Consider the following 22,753-nt stretch of genomic DNA (forward strand, 5'->3'; position numbering starts at 1 on the left):
ACAGACCAATCGCAAGTATTGAAATTGAAACTGTGATTAAAAATCTTCCAACAAACAAAAGTCCAGGACCAGATGGCCTCACAGGTCAATTCTATCAAACATTTAGAGAAGAGCTAACATCCATCCTTTTCAAACTCTTCCAAAAAATTGCAGAGGAAGGAATGCTCCCAAACTCATTCTATGAGGCCACCATCTCCCTGATACCAAAACCAGACAAAGATACTACAAAAAAAGAAAATTACAGACCAATATCACTGATGAATATAGACGCAAAAATCCTCAACAAAATACTAGCAAACAGAATCCAACAACACATTAAAAGAATCATACACCATGATCAAGTGGGATTTATCCTAGGGATGCAAGGATTCTTCAATATACGCAAATCAATCAATGTGATACACCATATTAACAAACTGAAGAATAAAAACCATATGATCATCTCAATAGATGCAGAAAAAGCTTTTGACAAAATTCAACATCCATTTATGATAAAAACTCTCCAGAAAGTGAGCATAGGGGGAACCTACCTCAACATAATAAAGGCCATATACGACAAACCTGCAGCAAACATCATTCTGAATGGAGAAAAACTGAAAGCATTTCCTCTAAGATCAGGAACAAGACAAGGATGTCCACTCTCACCACTATTATTCAACAGAGTTTTGGAAGTCATAGCCATGGCACTCAGAGAAGAAAAAGAAATAAAAGGAATATGAATTGGAAAAGAAGAAGTAAAACTGTCACTGTTTGCAGATGACATGATACTATACATAGAGAATTCTAAAGATGCCACCGGAAAACTACTAGAGCCAATCAATGAATTTGGTAAAGTTGCAGGATACAAAATTAGTGCACAGAAATCTCTTGCATTCCTATACACTAATGATGAAAAAGCTGAAAGAGAAATTAAGGAAACACTCCCATTTACCACTGCAACAAAAAGAATAAAATACCTAGGAATAAACCTACCTAGGGAGACAAAAGACCTGTATGCAGAAAACTATAAGACACTGATGAAAGAAATTAAAGATGATACCAACAGATGGAGAGATATACCATGTTCTTGGGTTGGAAGAATCAATATTGTGAAAATGACTATACTACCCAAAGTAACCTACAGATTCAATGCAATCCCTATCAAATTACCATTGGCATTTTTTACGGAACTAGAACAAAAAAATCTTAAAATTTGTATGGAGACACAAAAGACTCCAAATAGCCAAAGCAGGCTTGAGGGAAAAAAACGGAGCTGGAGGAATCAGACTCTCTGACTTCAGACTATACTACAAAGCTACAGTAATCAAGGCAATACGGTACTGGCACAAAAACAGAAACATAGATCAATGGAACAAGATAGAAAGCACAGAGATAAACCCACGCACCTATGGTCAACTAATCTATGACAAAGGAGGCAAGGATATACAATGGAGAAAAGGCAGTCTCTTCAATAAGTGGCGCTGGGAAAACTGGACAACTACATGTAAAAGAATGAAATTAGAACACTCCCTAACACCATACACAAAAATAAACTCAAAATGGATTCGAGACCTAAATGTAAGACCGGACACTATACACTATAACACTGTTAGAGGAAAACATAGGAAGAACACTCTTTGACATAAATCACAGCAAGACCTTTTATGATCCACCTCCTAGAGTAATGGAAATAAAAACAAAAATAAACAAATGGGACCTAATGAAACTTCAAAGCTTTTGTACAGCAAATGAAACCATAAACAAGACAAAAAGACAACCCTCAGAACGGAAGAAAATATTTGCAAACGAATCAATGGACAAAGAATTAATCTCCAAAATATATAAACAGCTCATGCAGCTCAATATTGAAAAAACAAGAAACCCAATCCAAAAATGGGCAGAAGACCTAAATAGATATTTCTCCCAAGAAGACATACAGATGGCCAAGAAGCACATGAAAAGCTGCTCACCATCACTAATTATTAGAGAAATGCAAATCAAAACTACAGTGAGGTAACACCACACACCAGTTAGAATGGGCATCATCAGAAAATCTACAAACAACAAATGGTGGACAGGGTGTGGAGAAAAGGGAACCCTCTTGCACTGTTGGTGGGAATGTAAATTGATACAGCCACTATGGAGAATAGTATGGAGGTTCCTTAAAAAACTAAAAATGGAATTACCATATGATCCAGCAATCCCACTACTGGGCATATACCCAGAGAAAACCATAATTCAAAAAGACACATGCACCCCAATACTCACTGCAGCACTATTTACAATAGCCAGGTCATGGAAGCAACCTAAATGCCCATCGACAGATGAATGGATAAAGAAGATGTGGTACATATATACAACGGAACATTACTCAGCCATAAAAAGGAATGAAATTGGCTCATTTGTTGCGACGTGGATGGATCTAGAGACTGTCATACAGAGTGAAGTAAGTCAGAAAGAGAAAAACAAATATCGTATATTAACGCATATATGTGGAACCTAGAAAAATGGTACAGATGAACTGGTTTGCAGGGCAGAAATAGAGACACAGATGTAGAGAACGAATATATGGACACCAAAGGGGGGAAAGCCGCAGGGGGGTGGGGGTGGGGATGTGATGAATTGTGCGATTGGGATTGACATGTATACACTGATGTGTATAAAACTGATGACTAATAAGAACCTGCTCTATAAAAAGAAAAAAAAAGAACCAAAACAGCCAAGACAATTTTGAAGAGGAAGAAGATGTGGTAGTGATAAGGTGTGGAGACTTATTTATGCAATAATAAGACTTTTAAAATAAAACTAGTGTAATGTTGGCATGGGAGTGGGCAAGTACTGTATGTCAATGTAACAGTTCAGAGTGCTCAGGAAATGACCCACATATAATGAGAACTTGGTGTTATTATAAATTGGCATTATATTGATTCATCAATATATTGTGCTAGATATTTTTGTATGAAAAAAGTCAACTTAATTCTATATCTAGGACTCTTCTTGATGTTTCAGACTCATACTGAAACAATGTATCCCAAACTGAACTGATTGTAACTTGTGAAACTATTCCTTTTGTATTCTGTGTATCACTAGCAAAGAAATTTGAAAGCCAGTATTTATTCTTCTGCCTCCTAAATTTATCTCGCACATCCAAGCAATAAAATATTTTGTAGAGTTAAAAAAAATCTATCAATTTAGATGTATGAGCAGAATCTTGGGCAAGTGCAGAAGTAGAGAATTTCTGTCAATCTGATTAGGGCTTTTAAAAAAAAATCCATCTTCATGAAAAAAAAAATCAGGTAACATCTATTTCTTTTAGGTTTCTAAGTTTATTTAATTACATATATATTTAAGTTTTAACTGATCAGAACTTCTGATTCCATGATTTTGGTTATAATTTATATGACGATTATTCATACCCATTCAAACTGTGGGGTAGTCGAAAGCTTTTCACATAAAGAACTGTGGTATCTACTTATTGCCTTTACTGGTTTTCATAATGAGTTGGGAACAGGGGCGGGAATTTATCAAGTGGCCGGACACTTTGTGCCCAGCTCCAGGCTGGACACTGGCCCAGGGTCTCTCATTTCATTTACTCTTCACGATATCTTTAAATACCCAAATTACCAGACATGTAAGGAGAGCAACCATTTCATTTCCAGAGAAGCCTGGTACATCTGGCTGGCAATTCGGTTATAGATATAAGGATTTTTACTGGTGCTAGCTAAGAGGACGATTAAATGAGAAGGAATTAAAAGGAGGAACATAATTGTCAAACAAACACATCAAAAGCCTCTGGAGAAAAGGGAGGGAAGCAGTTTTCCTGTTCACGGGATGATGCTGAAAAGTCCAAAGAAGGCTAAGAATGTCTGTTACTGAGTTCTGTGCTGTGGCTCACAGGATCCTCCCAGAGTCCTCCCAAAAAGGGATGCCAGGCCCAGAAGAGACCAAAGGGCACTGCCAGTTTTGAACTGTCTTGATACACCTAAGATCTTTTGAAGCGCTGCTGTTTTTGGAAATGCACCGTACGGGCAACACCCTCTTTGTCGCGTAACACGACAGCCCAATCCAGGCCTTGGCTTCCCCTAGTCCTTTCTTGTTGAGAGGTATCTTTTCGCAAACTGTGCCTCTCAAACTTGGGCATCGGAAAGACCTCGGGGGGGCCTGTCAAACCCCAAGCTGCTGGTCACACCCAGAATTTCTGACTCAGTAGGTTTCGAGCGTGAACCCCAAATTTGCATTTCTAAAAAGCTCCCAGGTGCTGTTGCTGGTCCTGGACTGCACATTTAAGAACCACTATTGTGAAAAAAACAGAACAGGATCCATCAAAGACAGGAAGGGGGGTGGTGGGAGGGGGTTGTTTGTTACACGGCCATATCTGCATCACTCACGATCCAAGCCACACGAGGCAGGCGATTTTGTCTGTGTCGACCCTGCTGCATCCCCAGCACTTAGGACAGGGGCTGGCAGACACTAGGTGCCCTATACACATAACTGCTAAGTAAGTCAAATGAATCAGTAATGCCCCGTGCTGGAAACTGGGGCCAGTGTGGGGATAGAGGAGCAAGGGAAGTGGCTGTGGAAACACCAGCAACAAAGGGAATGGCTTTTAACAGCTGAATTGCCCTGAAAGGGAAGCTCAACTTGCTAACGATGGCAACAACAACAACAGCAGTAATAATATACATGATGCTAACAAACACCTCGGAGTGTTTAGTATGTGGCTGGAGCTAGAGCCAGCACTTTACATGCATCGGGGCGTTCAGTTTTCACAACAACCTATGAGATGAGAACCTTGACTCTCCTCATTTAACAGGTGAGGAAACAGGTTAGAAAGGAAGTGACGCTCCCAAACCATCTAACTATCTATGGAGAAGCTGGTCCCAAGCAGAAGGTCTCTCTTAATTACCCACTTGAGTAAATGATAAATGCAAAACTTCTTTGGCCTTCTCTGAACTGCAGACTTTGATCCTTTCTTCTCCAAGTTACGGAGAGGCTTCAAGTGGCCCATTCCTAGTACGCCTGATCGTAAAACAGGCAGGGCTTCGGCTGGCTACACAGAGCACGTTTTCTCTGTATCATCTCTCAAGAGTGGGACAGTGAATCACAGCGCTGGGGTTCCATGCGGGGGTTAGGCATGCCCAGTAAAGGGCTAGTTCAGTGGTTCATCAACAGGGCAGGGAAGGGGGCGGGGGAGACATGTGGGCCGATTTTGCACTCGGGGGACATTGGACAGATGTGTCCAATGTCTCTGTGTCCAGAGACAATTCTGATTGTCATAACTGGAGGGTGCTACTGGCATCTGCTGAGGAGTCCTCACTACTCACTAGTGAGTAGCCAACAGGGCACAGGACAGCCTCCCCCCACAAAGAGGTATCTGGCCAAAATATCAATGGTGCTGACACCCTGCTCCAATTTCAAAGCCTTCTCTGTCCCACCCCTCCCACCCCCGCCCCAGGTTGGATGCCTAAGAAACTTCATCGATATTCTCTTACAGCCTTCACTGTCTTTTATCTTGTCTTCATCTGGAGATGAAGACATCTGGAGAACTGGAAACACTGGAGAACTTGCTTCATCTGCCCTATCTCCTGATGAACTCCTTGAGGGCCAGAAGAACACCTTAGTCACTGAAACACCCAGAATACTGGGAACCGATTCAGCTCAGAGTGGGTGTTCAGTAAGTGTCCTGTACTTTGTTTTCCCTCAGATGGGTAAAAATGCTGAGAATTCACTAACCATGGAGGAGGGGCAGTGGGGTGAACACACTAAGTTAGGAACACACAGTACACTTCCTATAAACTTATCTCATTTAATCCTTCCAACCACTGAAGGGGACAGGAGCACTATTTTAGGCAACTACAGCTCATAGAATTTGTGAAAGGTCACACGCTGCTAAGCGACAGAGCACGTTTCTGGAGCCAGATGTCAAGCCCTAGGCGCCTTCCGTACCCCACGACCGTGCCATGGGTCCCCAGAGCTGAAAACCTCCCTCCTAAAGACTAGTCCCAGGATTACAGTGTCTGAGATGCTAGCAAGGAAAACAGTAACAGAAAATGTTGAAAACTTTACCACATTCTTAGTGTGATCATCACAAGTCTTTTGCTACCAAACAGAGCAACAAAATTGGTCAATTGAAGGGTTACTGCAAATAGGCTTAAATACAAGTTACATATTTAAAAATCAATGATAAAGATACTTCGAATTTACATGGCTCTTTCATTTTTAAACTTTAATATGCTAGGGCTTAAGAAAATATATCCGAGATATATATTTTTTTAATCTGCAAAAGCAGAGAGCACAGGAAATAACGGTCAAAAAAGCCATCTTAGTTCGAGACATAATTATGTGACCTTTCTTTATGCACAGCACTCTCCAGCTGGCTCTTTGCTTTCTCAGAGCAGCTAGGAGCCAGGCCCAGACCTGGGAAAGTACGTCATAAATAACATCTGATGGCTCGTCTCTGGGAGCCCTGACAGTATTGATCCCCCAAATCAACCTGATGAATCTGTCTCGTTTTCATATTATAGAAGGAGAAGTGAAAATGATGAAAGGTTTCAGTAGCACCACGTTAGTTCTTTGTTGTTTTAAGCTAAGGAGGCCAGTCTTGGCTGGCTGCTGTTCATCAAGCCCTCTACTTTAACCTCTGTGCCAAAACCACATTCCCAGGGCTGGGTCCCAGACTCTTAGAAAGCTGGGTGGCCCACGGCATCCCTCAGAGCCAGCTCATTCCAAACTCGCCATTCCCTCCACAGGATGCAAACCCCGATGGAGGAAAAGCTCAGCCGTGTCCATTCTTTCAGCCCCAGGAGCTAACCATCTTGGGAGTCAAGGTCTTGTATTTCTTTTCTCCCTTAGCCTGCCTCTCACTTCCATCTTGCCTTTCACACCATCACAGTTGCTGTCCTGCTTCCAGACTCATCAACTCTGTAGCACCCATGCTCTAAATGGTATGCCCTACTTTTCTTCCCAGGGCAATTTCTGCCTTTCTGTCCAGTTGGTAACCTGTTCCAGGCAGGCCCAGACCCGACAGAATGGAAAGTCTTCCTGCTATAGGGTAAAGTAAACCCCTTGAGGGCCGGGTGTCCAGCCTATCACCCTGGTTCCCAGTGATGTTGGTGCCAGGCAACAGTGCTTGCTTGGAACCCCTAAGTTCTCAGCCCCTTGGGAGTGCTTTTTGTTTCACCTCCTTTGGGTTTTGGGTCACTCGTCTTTGGATGGTTTGCCCTGGCAATGACCTGGAAGTCCAGAAGCTGGTACAAGGGTCGGCAGGGGGTACCAGTGCACCTGGCCCAGGTTTCTCGGGTCTGCAGACTTTGGAGCCAGGCTCCTTGGGTTCAATTTCACTTGCCTCTCTCATCAGTGGAGCCCTGAACCAGCCTCTGAAGCGCTCATTGTCTGCTTCTTCCTGTACAGGACAAGCATGGTAATAATACCCACCTCATAGGTTATGTGGATAATGTGTTAATGCGCATAAAACACTTACTTTAGTGCCCTTCATGCGCATGGGCACTTGATAAACATTAGCTATTATTATCCCATAGACCAGAGACTGCTGAGTGGCAGCCCTGAAGCCAAATCTGGCCCAGAGACCTATTTTGTTTGGCTTGCACATTTTCCTTTTTAATTGAGCCTGCATTTTAAAGATGGTAGATTTCTGGCATTTTAAGAAAATTGAAGACCTGGCAACAAATGGGACCTGCTTTCCTCTCTGGAAGCCATCACCTGGGGCAGGGTCCCTCCTCGGCTGCCTTCTGACAGGGCATTTCTTCCTTGTTCAAGCCCAACCCCCATACCACTTATCCCCACCTTTCCATACCCCCCAGTTATTTCCCTGCCCGGCCCTTGTAGGAAGGCAATCTCTATTCCAGACCAACTTTACCAATATATCCAGTGTTAGGTCCCATTATTCCCCCATATTGACACCAGTCCAACTGGTCTCCTTATGCTAGCCTAATTCCTGCCTTCCTACCTTGGCCTCGTGATGTTCCCCCAGCCATGAACAGCCTCCCAAACCTTCCCCGTCCACCTAGTCCAGCAGTTCCAATTGAGTGCACGTTAAAATGACCTGGGGCACTTTCAAAACATACTCAGGTCTAGATGGGGGTATTTCTCGAAAGTGCCAAGATGATTCAAATATACACCCAAACACGCTCTAAGGTCGGTGACCATGGGAGCCATGGCCTGCCCATTCCCATGGTCCAGCTGGCACATCCTGTCGATACTGTACAACCGAGGACAAGATGAGTCTTGTTCGACTCCTGTTTAGTCTTGCTTGCGACTCAACTTGTGTTTAAAGCCTGTCTCTCCAAACAGACTATAAAACTCAAGAGTGGGTGGCTCACACTTCATACTTCTTTTGCATCCTCAACAGGAAGACTGGGGTGCCAAGCACACTGTGGGTGCCTAATGACAATGCCTCGTCAAATATTTGAGCGTCCACAACGGAGAAGGCATTGCAAGGACGACACGATGAGAAAACCACAGACTGGTTACCTGAAGCTTGTGGGTTTGGACGAAGAGTAAGTCAAGGGCACCACTGATGAGGATATAAGGTGGACTAAGATGTGCTACGGGAAGGAAGCAGTAACTTGAGGGAAGGGAGGGAGCCAAGGCCTGGGGAATCAGGGAAGGCTCTGTGCAGGGAGTTGTCCTTGATAGGCCGGTGGGAAGGACCGCAGCGAGAGGAACAAGCAAATAAATGCCCCGGAGGGAAAGCAGCAGCCACTGTGAGCACTGTGCCGTGTGCCAGGATCCCAGTGGGGAGGAATGGGAAGCAGAACGGGAAGGGCAAGATTTCACTGGACCTCAAACGCTAGGGAAAGGGTTGTAATTAATTGGATAAGTCACGGAAGCAGCCCGTGAAGGCTGGGATTCTGGCCTCCTTCTAAAAGCCAGGCAGAGGGAGAGGTGAGGGCTCAGGGGGAGGGACAGGCATAATACACCGAACAGCTAGGCACTGCAAGAGGGAGAAGAGAAGGGGCCAGGGAGGCCCGGAGGCAGCTCCCCTCTGCACACGGAGTGGCTGGCACCTCCAATCCTGCAGGGCCCCCCACACCTCAGACACCCTGATCCTCACCATTCAGTCTTAAGCCCTAGTTGACTGTACAGAAGTGAAATCATGTTAAGAGTGCTGCTTTATTAACACAGATCATCACAGAAATAAAGATTTTCATCATGACACGATCACTACCAAAAGGACTATTATAATAAGACGCTTATCTTTCTGCTCTTTCTCCCAAGTCCATGCACAGCTTATGAAGAGATACAAAGATCCTAAAGAGTATGTTGGGAGAAAACCACCCTGTGGTTCAGCCCTCCTCCTCATCACCGCCGTTTTAAGAGGTGTAACCTGGGTCTGGATGAACACAAGGGCTGGTTCAGAAACTAAACCACCAAAGGGTGGGCCCAAGAGACAGCCATGGAAGAAAGGGGCAATTCCACCACGTATCTACTGAATCCTTCCCGTGGGTCAGGCCCCGGCCTAGGCACCTTACAGATATGAAATCATTTAACCGTCCCGATCCCCATGAGGTAGCCTACTATGATTTCCCCATTTTACAGGTGAGGAAATTAAGACGCATAGGTTAAGCAGAGTTGCCCAAAGTCACACAGAATAAGAACCCTGGCACTCTGGCTTCAGGCTCCATCGTCTGACTCTTATACTTGGCTGCCCCTCAGATTGCCTTTTAGGTGGAGGGTGTGGGTTAGGTCCATATAAGCCTTCACCTCTCCAAAGGGCTGCCAGGACCAGAAAGGCTCAGAAGGGATGGGGTCACAGGGCTGCTGCTCTGGTTATATACTTCTGGAGCCTCAGAGCATCAGACGTGGAAAAAGGGCAAGGGAGGGGTGAAATCTATAGGCTCTGAGCTGACCTCCTGTGACCCCCAGTGTCCAGAGCTGCAGCTTTCAGGATCCTGAAGACCAGAGCTTGAAGGAGCCCTTCTCGGCAGTCAGGCGCGTGCCGGAGGAGCCAGCAGGGTCTCCTGGGGAGCCAGGCACGAGCTGGCTGGGAGGACCAGGGGCGTTCAGTTCATCTGTTCCCGGAGATGGACTCCATCCGCCATAAAGTCCTCCAGGGGGATCAGCTTCACTGATAACTACAGGTCTCACCAGCAGTTGCTCCCTGATCTAAGGCCGCACCTACACACAGCACCTTTCTGGTTTGTGGCTTATAGACAAGCCATATATCCCCGCCCCTAACGCGTTGGTGAACTACAGCGACATTGGATTATGTTTCACTTTTAGGCCTCAGGGCTTGAAGTGATTCTATTTTTAAGCTTTCTCAATTCCACAAGTAAAAGAAGACGTTTTAAGGAAATTAGTTCCGGTCTTTAGGGGATGAGGACTTCTTCCCCTGAACGAGTTAAACTTTGTTAAACCAGCAATCTTCCTAAGGAAGGGCACCTGGTCTAATGTCACTGGGCAAGGGCCCCAGGACCTCTGAAAACCACAACAGTCACCCAGGATGTGGACAGCCCAGGACAAACCTCCAACACCAGAGCTATACTGTGCCCTTCTGAAGAGAGCGGCAAAAATCCTTTCAAAAATCCTTTCAGGTTCTAGTCTCAGTGAAGTATGTTTCACCGTTTGAGCACCGGAAGTGTCATATCCACAAAAATTTGCAAATAACAAATAAAGCTTTAAAAAGGCTACTATCATGTTTCTATAAGAGTCAGTCATTCCTTCCATTTTTTAAAATTCCCTTTCATTGAACATCTAAAGGAGCGTGGCTTATTTTGTACCTTTGAGAATGAGGTGTTACTCTAAAGCCAACTGTTCAAAGGACACTTCTGTATGTGTCTATTTTTAAAATGTAACCATTCCTGAAGGCAATCTTAAATGTATTCTACACATCCCAATTTTCCCATATAGGGCACATGAGACTTAGTTGTTAACTTTCTCTTGGCAAATGGGGCTGCTTCTAAGAATTCCAGTCTCCAGTTTCAGTTCTGGCTTTGCCACTAGTTAGCTTGTGACCTTGGGTAAGTAACAACTGCACTGGGTCTTAATTTCCTCCCCTGCAAAATGAAAGGGATTGGGTCAGATGATGACTCTTGCTTTACAGCTCTCACATGTTAGGATTCAAAGACCGTTGGGAATATCAATTATTGCCTATGCTGATTAGAAGAATTAGTTATAAGAATGTTGTCTGGACACTAGAAATAGCCCCAGACGGTTGGGCTACAGTAATAGAAAGCAGACTAAAGTCAATTACTTTTATTTTTCTTACTTCCTCCTATCTGCTCTCTATTCCATCAGCTGTCCATTCTCACTGCTATCAACCTCCGCTGACATAAACCCCGGCCTTAGTTTACAACGCTAAGCAGGGGTCTGTTTCACCCAGGTTCTCCAGCAAAGCAAGGGGCCCAGGCTTTGTGGTTGCAACCTGACAACCAGTGGGCTTCACCTCTCCCCCTTCAAAGTTATATTGTAGATGACTGTGGCCGCCACAGCAACAAGACTGACCCCCAGTTAAGGTTGGAGGCGGACTGAGAATGCGTCCTTGTAACTTACACATTCTTTGAGTTCTAAAAACGCATTGCTTTGGGAGGAGAGCGTTTGAAGCAAAAGCGACAACAGAAAATAAACCGATTTCCTTCTTACTGGCCCCAAAGCTCTATGTATTATCCCTCTATATTAACCCTACTCCTGCCCTCCAGGATTCCTTATCCCCGTCCCAGTTGTTGTCTTTTTTGTCCCTTCTGTTGTATAACTTTTCCTTGTGTAAGATACATTTTCCAAGCCACTCTTGGAAGCCAAAGAGAAGGTCAGGGTAGGAGGAAGGAGATACCATTAGTGGTTTCCTATACTTACTGCTTTCCCAGTTAGCTTCCCTTGTTAGTCCCATGAAAAATGATTAGTAGAAAATATGCTTCTTAGCAATTGTAAATACCGTCCCCGAAACACTTTTAAGCTGCTAACAAGCATGAAAAATATGCATTAAACCACATGCTTAGTACCTCAAAGAATTCAGGGAAGTTCCTCTTTAAAAACCAAAATGAAACAGAGCATCTGATAAGAATTGCAACCTACCTTCTTTGCCTTGCACTATTTGGGGTGGTTTCATGGGCATCTAGGAGGGATGTGATTTAATGAGCACAGGCGGTGGCTGATTTTTCACTCTTCCTAGTTTAAAATGTTAGTAGAAAGTAGGTGATTAAAAAGGAATTGGAGTCAGTCAGCCTGGGAAAGTGGATGTAAACTAGACATACAAATGGAATATATGTTAAGTCATGTTAAATTAGAAAACCAGCCAGAAAAATCAACTATGAATATCTGAAGCCTTTCCAAGTGGGTCCAGGTCCTTTGGAAAAAGGCTAAAGGTATGGATGGTGTGTCTTTGGGGATGGCAATAAAAGACCACTATGGATTATACCTATGAGAAATGAGAATAAAAGCTACTTTTCCCTACAACCTTTCAATCTCCAGGTGCTATTATCTATTCATGTCTAAGCTTAGAGTATTATTTTCTGTTTTCATGTAAGCTTTACACAGCACAACATTAATCTCAGAATCTACTCCTCCAAGTATTACATAAGGTGACGATTTACAGAAAAACGACAACAAAAAAAATCCTTTCCTGTTCACAAGTTTGGGTTCCTTAGCTCACAGAGCCACGTTTAAGGGTGCTTTGTTTCAGAGGATGATTAGAGTGGTGCCCTGGCTACTGATTATAGTGGAGCTATTTGTACTGCCTGAGTCTGGGCACTGCATTATATTAAAACTTCCATTTTGGGGTATGTAGTGACTAAAAATTCTCTCCTAGCTTAAACTTGGCACCAACCATCTATCTCAGCAGAAGCAAGATTATTGACTACAGAACCACAGGAACCCAGCATTTTTCTTCTTTTATATTTATACAGGAAAGAAAGAGACTCAGCTGTAGCACCTATGGTTTCTCCATTCTTACAGGGAAATTTCAAGCATTGTGGGTGCCTTCCCAAAGTCTAATCAGTGGGATGCTATGACTGGATTAAATTAAATCAGATGTGACAGGCCATTGTCTCTTGCATTAATAGATCCCAAACTTTCTAGAAGCGGAATGAAATCATTTCAGCTTCTTTTTAGCAGAGGCAGAAAATGATGAAGCCCCTTTCAGTTCCAGAAAATATATAGCACTTGTGACTCTGGTTTCTCTAGACTCCTTCCATGTCCAACAGCTCACCATCTAGAACTGAATTTATCTAGTGCATGTCTCTGACATGGTGATGATTAAGAGTTCAGTTCTACAAAAGCCAATAAGCATGGGCTGCACGCAAAAGATGGCAGGTCCATGCAGTCAAGGGAGGAGCGAGGCAAAAAAGTGAGTGAGTTGATCTAAATTTGTCACAACTCAAGGCATAAGCTCATGGTGGGGCAGTTCATCACCACCATCTCTAACATAGGCCTGTGGTACTGACGTGTCCCTATTTTATCCATTCTTAGGAGAGCCATGATTTATGGACTTAAAAACTCAAGTTAACTAGGTATAAATAGTTAATTACATAACATTTTAAAAAACTTTTAACCATTTTACTCATATATGTCAACAAAGGGGCAGTGTGCACATGGTCTTACATTATTTCTCTAAGTTCCAAAAAAATATAAATTTCTGAATATTCATTTTATTGGGCATCTACTATTTACCTGGCACTGTGCTAAGTGTTTTACATGCATTATCATATTTAACCCTTAAATAGAACTTTCAAGTTCGTACTGTTATTGTCCCTATTTTACAGAAGAGGAAACTGTGTTGTGAGAGTTTAAGTTATTTGCCTAAGATCCAACGACTTGTAAATGACAGAGGCAATTACAGCTAGTAAGGTAGTACTGAGATACATATGTATATATATATTTTTTTTTCCACGTTAAAAAAAAGGTGAAGAATATGCTCCTGGTTGTTCTAGAGACAGAACATGGAATCAGAACCAGGTGGGTCTGTAACTGTGGCCACTTGAACAGGAGTTCTCAACCTCTTCTTGGACGGCAAGTGTTTAAATGATCTCTTTGCTCAGCCAATCACTTAGCTATCCCCATGCTGTCCCTCCTGCTTAGGGAAAGAATATCAATAAAAGTTCAAGACTTCAGTAGAAGTCTAATATAATTTTGATATGAAAAAAAAAGAAACCAAACTTTATATACAGTGCTCATGATTTTGGAATAATAATCTCATGGCAAGGAGCATAAAGTTTTGAAGTAGCTTGGAAGGTGGTGAGGGTAATTTTTTGTACTTTAAATACTTAAATACAATGAATTACATAGAAGTTTGGCTAGACAGTTTCAGAGACCTGGCCCAGGTGGACTAAAATTCAAAAGGAAAAAAAAAAAGCAAACTGGTCGTCTCACAATTTCCCATTGTCAAAACTACCCTCCCATAAATCTGAATCAAGTCCCATAAGTATGTCAATAGCTGGTTGTTTCAGATTAGGTTTATGATATAGTGACAGAACCCTGTAGGGGGCAAATATGCTTAAAATATATCCAAGCACGTTTAGGTCAAGTCAGTAATAGTATTTAATGCTAATAAAAGCGTAGCATATTCTCGTGTCTGAGAATCCGGCACACTGGATACTGTTATGTGTAAGCAGGTACTGTACTCTTTCCCCCCTGCTGGCAGACCCTAGTCACTAAAACACCATGAGCTTCTTTGACTGAGACGGTATCACACATCCCTAGCAAGTATCTCTGGGGCTGCAAAGCAGTTAAGATCCAACTCGAATAGAAATTGGGGAGAGTCATGAATTAAAATTTTTCATTATTCCAAAACCCATCTCATCCCCCAAAGTGTTGCCTGGGTGCCGACTCTCTTAAAGACCTCTGCAAAATCTTGATTCTTCAAAAATTCAGCGCATTCGGAACAGAGACAAGGTGAGGTCAACGACTGATATTATCAGCCAACCATTTATCTAACTGGGTTTGGTTCGTTTCTAGCCTCGTGGGGGCCGAGCCTCACCACGAGGGTGAAGACAGGAGGCATGGAGGAAGGGAATGAAGGAGAGAAAAGGAGAAAGGAGGAAGACCTCCGGGCCACACTTCTTTCTAGTATCAACAAAAAGAGAAGCCGCATACTGACCTAAATCATCTCTCAAAGGCGCTTTATAAATTACAGGGACAAAGGGAGGGGGTGGCGGGTGGCCTGGGAATCCTACAGACACCCTACCCTCTGACCCGCCCCCCTCCCCCTCCAGCACAAGGGAAGGAAGATAGAAAGCAGAGCTCAACTCGGCCATTGGCGAGAAGCCCCCCCTCCGGTTTTCGATCGCCCATCCCTCGGCCCCCTAGAAAAACACACACGTAAACACCATACCCACCCCCTGGGGCGGACACTCCTGCCCGGAGGTTCCTAGAACCGGAGGCCGGGCATTTACTTAGTTAGATTTTTCTTGCTTACTCATTTCCCTCGAGCACCCAACCCCCCGTTCCCACTCCAAAACCCCGCTCAACCGCCTACCCTCACGGCTCCAACCCCCAACAGAATCCGGTGCCCCCGCGGCGGCGGCGGCCCCCGAGCCGTCCCGGTCACTAACCTGCTGCTGTAAGGGCATTTCCGAAACCAGCCTGGCTCCGGGGGGAGGTGGGGGGGCCGGCTGGAGAGGGGGCCCGGAGGGCCGAACGGACCGGCGGCGCCGGGCGAGGGCGGGCGCCCGTGGAGGGGGTTGGGGAGAGGAGAGGGAGGGTGGCCGCTCCGGGGGCGGGTGCGAGGGCGCCGGGACCGTCCCAGGCCAGGGAGCCGGCGAGCAGGAGGAAGTGGGTGCCCCCTCTCCCCCTCCAGCGCCCCCTCCCGCCGCCGCCTCCTCCCCAGTCACAGGCGCGTCCTCCGCGCACGTGTGCGAAACGTCACCGGCGGGTCCCGGGGAGAGGAACAGACCCAGGCGGCGGGACGGGAACACGGCTGCCCCCGCCCTCCGTCGCCGGAGGGCGGAGAGGGGGACAGGGCGGGGAAGGAAGGGGCAAGGGGAGAGGCGGGTCAAGGGCAGGCCCGGGGCCCGGCGAGGCAGGCCCGGGCGCTCGGGCCACGCGGGCGCCGCCGCTGCCACCAACGGGATGCACCCAGGCCGGAGTGCCCGCCCGCTAGCCCCTCACCCCCAGACGGCCCACGCCTCGGCCTGCAGCCGGCTTCCAGCTCCACCTCCCCCCTCGGCTTCCCCCAGCCCCTTTGTTGCCGGGAGTTACAGATCCCAAAATGTGTCAAGCGCAGCCTGGCAGAGCCCCTGCACTCCGAGCACGCCTTAGGGACCCCCGGCTGCCAACGGGCCTCCGAAGCCGGCGGGCGGCCATCACCCCCAGGGCCCCCCGGTTTCCACCCCCCTGGAGACTCCCACTCCCCAGTTCACTACTCCCTCCCCCACCCCCTTCTCCATCCGGGGCGTGACCCCTTCCTACGCCCGAGAAAGAGGAAGCTTCGAGTTGGAGGGGAGGGGAGAGTGGGGGTAGGGAAAAGTGCAGGAAAGGAAGGGGGGGGGCCGCGAAAAGTTTCGGAGTGTTTGATGTGGTTCGCGCCATGGCGATCCCCGCTGCCCCGCTTGCCTGGCGGAACCCCCCAGACCCTTCGGGGGTTCGAGGGGAACACACAAGTCTAACAATAAACTCTCGTTGGAGGGGCAGCCGCCGAGGCCCACGACGCTCGGCCCCGCGCTCTCCCAGGGCGGCCCGCAGCGCGCCCACCACCCCGCGCGGTGCGAGCCCACCTCCCGCCCGGGCTGGGGACGGTGGGAACGGGAGGGCATTACCGGAGGGCCGCCGCCGCCGCCGCCGCCGCCGCGTCCCAGCGCTGGTGGCTGCTGCAGCAGCCCGGCTCTGCTGGAGGGTCCGTGCGGCGTGGTGTAGAGGAGGCTGCCGGCGGTCTGCTCCACGCCGGGGGCACTGGGGAGGAGGGGGCCGGCGGCGACGGCGCCGCTTTGGAGGGAGGAGGAACAGGAGGTGGTGGAAGTGTTCGTGGTGAGGATCTGGATGTACGCGCTCGGGGCGGCGGCAGCAGCGGCGGTGGCGGCGGCGGGGAAGCCGGGGCTGGCTAGCAGTGCCCTTTTGTCCATGGAGGCTGCAGCGGCGGCGGCGACGACAGCCGCCCCCTCCCCACCCCCGGCGGTCACCAGGTACTGCTCCAGGGCGGGCTGGATCCCCTTTCTCATCTCTCGCTCCTGCTCTTTTTATTGCTATGGTATATTAACGTATTGTTTTCAATTTCTTTATTATTTGCAGTCGGAGTTTCCAAGTCTTTCCTTCTCTCCTCCCCGCCCGGCGCTTCCGAGCCCCTTCTCTCCCTTTTCTTTTTATTTTTCCGCACCGCCCGGGCCCCGGGGGCCAAAAATAATCGGGGCTCTGGAGAGAGGAGGGTCCCGGGCGCACGGATATCGGGCCCCGAGGGGGGATGGAGGCGTCGGGGGCAGCCGATGCAATGGATTGCGAGGCGGCGGCGGCAGCACGGGTGCTGCGGCCGGCAGCTGAAAAATGGCTCCAGGAAGCTGCTGCTGACAATGAATGAAGGGATACGGTTTACGCGCCAAGGTCCTCCCGCGAAACTCAGATTTCCCGCCGGCTTTTCAAACCATATTTGCATATCCCCGCCCCTCAACCCGCCGAGGACCGTTCCCACAGCCCATTGGGTCTCTGTCTCCTTCCTTCCGTCCCAATCACGGAGCAGGGTCGCAACTTGCCGGTTTCCATTGGATGCCGTGCATCATGGTTGCCGGGGCGACAGGGGCTCTATTTGCATATGCTTCCTTGATTGGCTGGGAGGGAGTAGGGGTTTAGGAGGTGGGGGTAAAGTCCGCCTTCTCTCCCACGGAAGACCACGCCTGGTTCAGGCTCCGCCCCCGTCCCCGCCCGCCAGCCGGGCGGGCACTGCTGACCTGGGCAGGGACTCCGCGCCCCGCAGACTCAGTGTGGATCTAACCTAGAGCGCAAGTTTCGCTTTTGTAAATTGTCAAGGTGACTAAAGGGGACACTTTCGGGAACTCTCTTCCGCTTGACCAGTCAGTGTAATAGATGAACAACAGAGAGAGATTCTCCCAAGTATGTGCCAAAGGCAAGTTGGACCTTGCGAACGACGCCTGGCAGGTGGAAACCGAGCCCTTTAAATCGTGGGTTTCTCTCTTCCTGAAATCCGACCAATGCCGCGGCGAGAGCTGATCCCGAGGCCGAGGCTGATGGACAGAAGCATGTGGGCCGACAGAATCGTGGGGGCAGAAGGTTCGACTGACGTGATTGCGGGCACCATTTAGTTACCATTCCAGATCATTACCGGTAGCTTCATTATTAGCCTGGATGGGGTTTAAGTAAAAATTAACTCCGAATGTTTTGCCGAGTGAAATCTTACCACAAGTACTGGTTTGAGTCCAGCAGACACCCCCAAAACCCTACCCACTGGCCCAGAAGCACCCAGGGCAGTTAATCTAGGCTAACATAGGACTGATTTGCGTGTTTCTAATCCGCCAAACAGTAATCCGAAGAAGTACGTGCTTCCCACGATGACGTCTTCCTCCTAACAAACGCTGCACGCTGGGCACGAGCACCTTACAATTTCGGTATCCTACCAACTTCTCTGACACGATGACCCAAACCTATCCAAAATATTTTAAAAGAATTTTTTAAAGTAAACTAGAAATTGCCACCAGAAAAATATTAAATTATTGTCAAATTGACTTCTGTGTTGGTGCAAGTGTTCATGAGTCTTAAAATTGAAGATTGCGCCTGTGAGACTGAGCAGGAAAAGGGACCCCGGCAGGTTGTGGGAAAAGGTGTACCTAGGTCAGGTCATCATTTACAGTTCCAGTCACTGAGAACTGCACAAAATAGCTGCTGATCTGGTGCTCACTGGGTGATGAGCATTGCAATACCTCAAGCCCTTTTGCAAGACTTTTATTATTATTATTATTATTAATTTTCAAAACGCATATGCTCAGTCTTCTTAAAGGCCTGACAAGATATGTCAGTTCAGGCTAGGAGTCCTTACTACTTCAGTCCTGTTACCTGAAATAGGGTGAACTCAAAGTACTGTTACACCTTGCACCAGGCTCAGGAATATTTTGGTCTTGCACTCAAGCTAATTGAGGATCCAAGGCCCAGTAGCCAAACATTTACTGACATAAATGATATGTATCATCAAACTGACACTATCTTTAGGGCAGATTAGGTGGTATTCAAGGGGCATCAATTGCTGGTTGGGCTAGAGGCATAAGGTATTAGCAACTTCCTTGACCTTGTTCCATCAAAGTTACTTTCCACTGTGGGTCACTATGGAGGAAACTTGTACTGTAACTACTTGGATATCACCAGCTGTAGAACGTCACTGGCAGCATGCATTTGGTGGCTCTTGTGGGGATTGTGGGAGGAGAGAATGGTGCAACATGCACAGTCATTATAAGACCTGCATTTTAAGATTAGAGACAAGCCTAGGACCTGGGACTGTGCACAGAATCTCTGCTTGAACTCAGACTCCTCTTCACTGGCCACAGTAAGATGGATATAACACAGTCACAAGGGAGCAAGTGTTCACCATCTAGATTCACACCTGTGGTTCTGGTTTAGAAAGCTTTGAAATATTTACCATTCTACCTTAGCCAAGTTATCATTTTTAATGTAGGGTATTCGATAGAGAAACAGATGTTTTGACATTTTATGCCTAGTGAACCATGGGATGGGGTGGGAAGGGTTCAAAGAGAGAAGAGGAGGTGTTAGAAGTTAAGATGCTAAAATTTGGGGCAGGCTATTAATTTGTGGAGAGGTAGCATGTTTTAGAAGAAAGAAAATGGGCTTTGGAGCCAGAGTGATCTGGTTTAAATTCTAGCTCTGCCACTTATTGGCTATATAACTTTAATCTTTAAAATCCTGGGTTCTTGTATGTTCAATGGGAACCCGTATTGTAGTACCAGTATTGCAAGATTATGATGAAAAGAGGCAATAATAATGGTACTTTACCAGGTATACAGCAAGTGCTCAATAAGTGGTGGTTATTTATGATTCTACTTGTTTGTGTGATTGTGCTTTGCAGCTCTTTGTAGTCCAAGCTGACTCCCAGCCTCTAATCTTCATACTGCCCCAGATGTCCACTTACTGTGGCAGCTTAGCTTTGTCACAGGGTAGGAGCACAGTCATGTCTTGGTTAGTAGGGATTATAGAATCCTGACTCAGAAGTTCAAGGTAATAAAGTCAGCTCTACTGCTTGTCCTACTCTAACCTGCTCATCTGTTCATAGGCAGCTTCTGGTTGGTTACTAAGTCTGAGTCCCCAAGACCTTCCCGCGAAGGTCAGTGCTCTAGCACTAGAGCCAGACTATTCTTGCCAATCACCACCACCCTTTCCCTTGCTCTGACAGTGACCCAAGGCAGCTAATTGTCTCAGAATTGGCCTGTGTTGTTGTTTGAATGGTGCTCGTCCCTCCAAAACATGTCTTTGTCCTAATCTCTAGAACCTGTGGTTGTGACCTTATTTGGACAAAGCGTATTTGCAGGTGTAATTAAGTTAAGAATCTTGAAATGAGATCATTCTGGATTATCTGGATGGACCCTAAATCTAATGACAAGTGTTCTCATAAGAGACACCTAGGGGCTTCCCTGGTGGCACAGTGGTTGAGAATCTGCCTGCCAATGCAGGGGACACGGGTTCAAGCCCTGGTCCAGGAAGATCCCACATGCTGCAGAGCAACTAAGCCCGTGCGCCACAACTACTGAGCCTGTGCTCTAGAGCCTGAGAGCCACAACTACTGAAGCCCTGCGCTCCTAGACCCCGTGCTCCACAACAAGAGAAGCCACCGCAATGAGGAGCCCACGCACCACAACGAAAAGTGGCCCCAGCTCGCCGCAACTAGAGAAAGCCCATGCGCAGCAACGAAGATCCAATGCAGCCAAAAATAAATAAATAAATAAAATAAATTTATAAAAAAGAAAGAAAGAAACACAAAGCCTCGTGCTGCTCTCTGAATTAAAAAAAGAGAAAGAGAGACACCCAGAAGAGAGACATACAGAGAGGAGGAGATGGCCATGTGGAGACATGAAGACAGAGGCGGAGGTTAGGATGAGCAGAAGAAGACAAGGAATGCCAACAGCCACCGGAAGCTGGAGGAAACAAGCAACAGAATCTCCCCTAGAGCCTCGAGGGAGCGGAACCCTGCCAACACTTTCCTTTCAGGCTTCTGTCCACTAGACCTGTGATAGAATAAATTTCTGTTGTTTTCAGCTCCCCAGTGTGTGGTCATTTATTATGGCAGCCCTGAGAAACAAATGCAGTCTGTTAGCCTGCCTACCTGCACCTCAGACCTCTTAGCTGCTACTCACTTGTTTTGGATTGCTGCCAAGATATGATTCCTTACTGGACATCGATGAAACTTATTGCCAGCTTGTTGAAGATTCATCAAAGCATCACTTCTTGACCACCCGGTGCAGACTCACCCAAGGAGCTTATAAAAGTGCAGATTCGCAACCAATCAGAAGCCCTGTGGCAGGACCCAAGAATCTCATTTAACAAGTCCCTCCAGGTAATTCCTTTATGCTCTAGAGATCGAGGGCCACAGTCAGCTGTATGACTTTGGACTTCTGCCCATTATATCCCATTGTTACAGCTAACGTTGCCACCCCTCTGTCTAATAATTTGATGGTTGTTTCCAATCCCCTACTACACCTTCTCACCCTGCTGGGTACCATAACAAGCTCTGAATTTTTATTCACACCCACACATATACATATACACATATATACACATATATATATACATTATACATACTATAGATATAAAATTTGACATTATAATTTTCTCTAAAAGCCTTCATTGTCCATTTTGGATACAGTTTTGCCAACATCCATAAGATCTATATAAATAACTCCCAAGAAAAAATACTATTAAACAGTTTTCTGGGGAATTCAATATTAAATCTTCAGATGGAAATATTATAGGTTTCTGAGATTAAGGAAACTGTTCACAAGCCCAGAAAATCTTTGGAACATCCAAAGTTTAAATTGTGCCTCTAATTTAGTTTAGCCAAATCTGGTTGTCACATTGGATTGAGAGTGTAAAGTTTTAAGTTTTAGGGTCTGGACAAAACTAGTCTTAGTCTGAGTCTAAGTCTTTTCTACTGCAATTCAGTTAGTTGCCCACATAGAAATAACATTCTCTGTTTTATCTTCCTGGTTAGGAAGAAAGAGGAGTATGTCCTTAAGCCATTACCACATCAAACACTAATAACAAAATTTCTAGGTGCTCATCCTAGAAAACTGACCAATTTTGTTATAGATAGTGGTTTGGGCACCAGTGTAGAGTTTCTTGTCCTCAGTTCTTTGACCAGACCAGGAAGGTACTGTTTAGATAGAGCTTTTGTGTTTTTAAATAAATCTAGGATGAACTTACAGCATAGAGCATTGTTGCCCATCTCATCTACTGAATTTGAATTTCTGGTTGGAGTCCAGGAGCAAGCATTATAAACAGGATAATTGTGATGCAGGTGGTACACTTGGGAAACAGTGCCACACAGGCACCCATGACCTAGCAGTCTCTGCTCTACAAATTAGGTTCTAGGCAATGATGACATGGAAAACTCCCTTGTTAATAGAATCTTAGGGCAACTAATGTTACCACTGTTAGTAACTCTTTATTTAGACTGTACTGTGATTGCAAATTGCCTCTTCTACTAAAGCTCTTTCTGCTCAGTTAACAAGTAATGTGATTCAGACAAAATATACTGGATGGAAAAGGTATTATCTCAAATGTGTGTGTTTCCTTGCCGTTTTGAAACAGATTTTTATCGAAACAAAAAATACAGATACAGAAACCTAAACAAAACAAATCATGGATTAATGAATTATTATAA

General features: G+C 46.1%; 2 protein-coding genes across 4 annotated transcripts in view; one reads left to right on the forward strand and one right to left on the reverse strand.

Moving 5' to 3' along the window:
* The window catches only part of E2F3 (E2F transcription factor 3), an 81,706-nt gene extending 64,526 nt beyond the window's left edge, over positions 1-17,180 (reverse strand). Inside the window, exon 1 of one of the 3 annotated variants that reach the window (XM_081246157.1) lies at positions 16,686-17,180. In XM_081246157.1, the coding sequence (XP_081102283.1) occupies positions 16,686-17,084 (399 nt within the window). In that variant the 5' untranslated portion in view covers positions 17,085-17,180. Of the gene's footprint in view, positions 1-15,482; positions 15,819-16,685 lie in introns of those variants that run through there. The other 2 variants (XM_081246158.1, XM_081246159.1) reach the window with 2 other exon arrangements.
* Positions 16,968-17,852, forward strand: LOC308623573 (uncharacterized protein; the record flags this gene model as incomplete). Its single annotated transcript, XM_081246160.1, has 2 exons — positions 16,968-17,048; positions 17,155-17,852. The coding sequence occupies exon 2, from the start codon at positions 17,346-17,348 to the stop codon at positions 17,850-17,852; it is 507 nt and encodes a 168-aa protein (XP_081102286.1). The 5' UTR covers positions 16,968-17,048; positions 17,155-17,345.
* Positions 17,853-22,753: the final 4,901 nt, after the last annotated feature.

This window comes from Mesoplodon bidens, assembly GCF_964165515.1.
Source record: "Mesoplodon bidens genome assembly, chromosome: 10".
Taxonomy (NCBI): Eukaryota; Metazoa; Chordata; class Mammalia; order Artiodactyla; family Ziphiidae; genus Mesoplodon; species Mesoplodon bidens.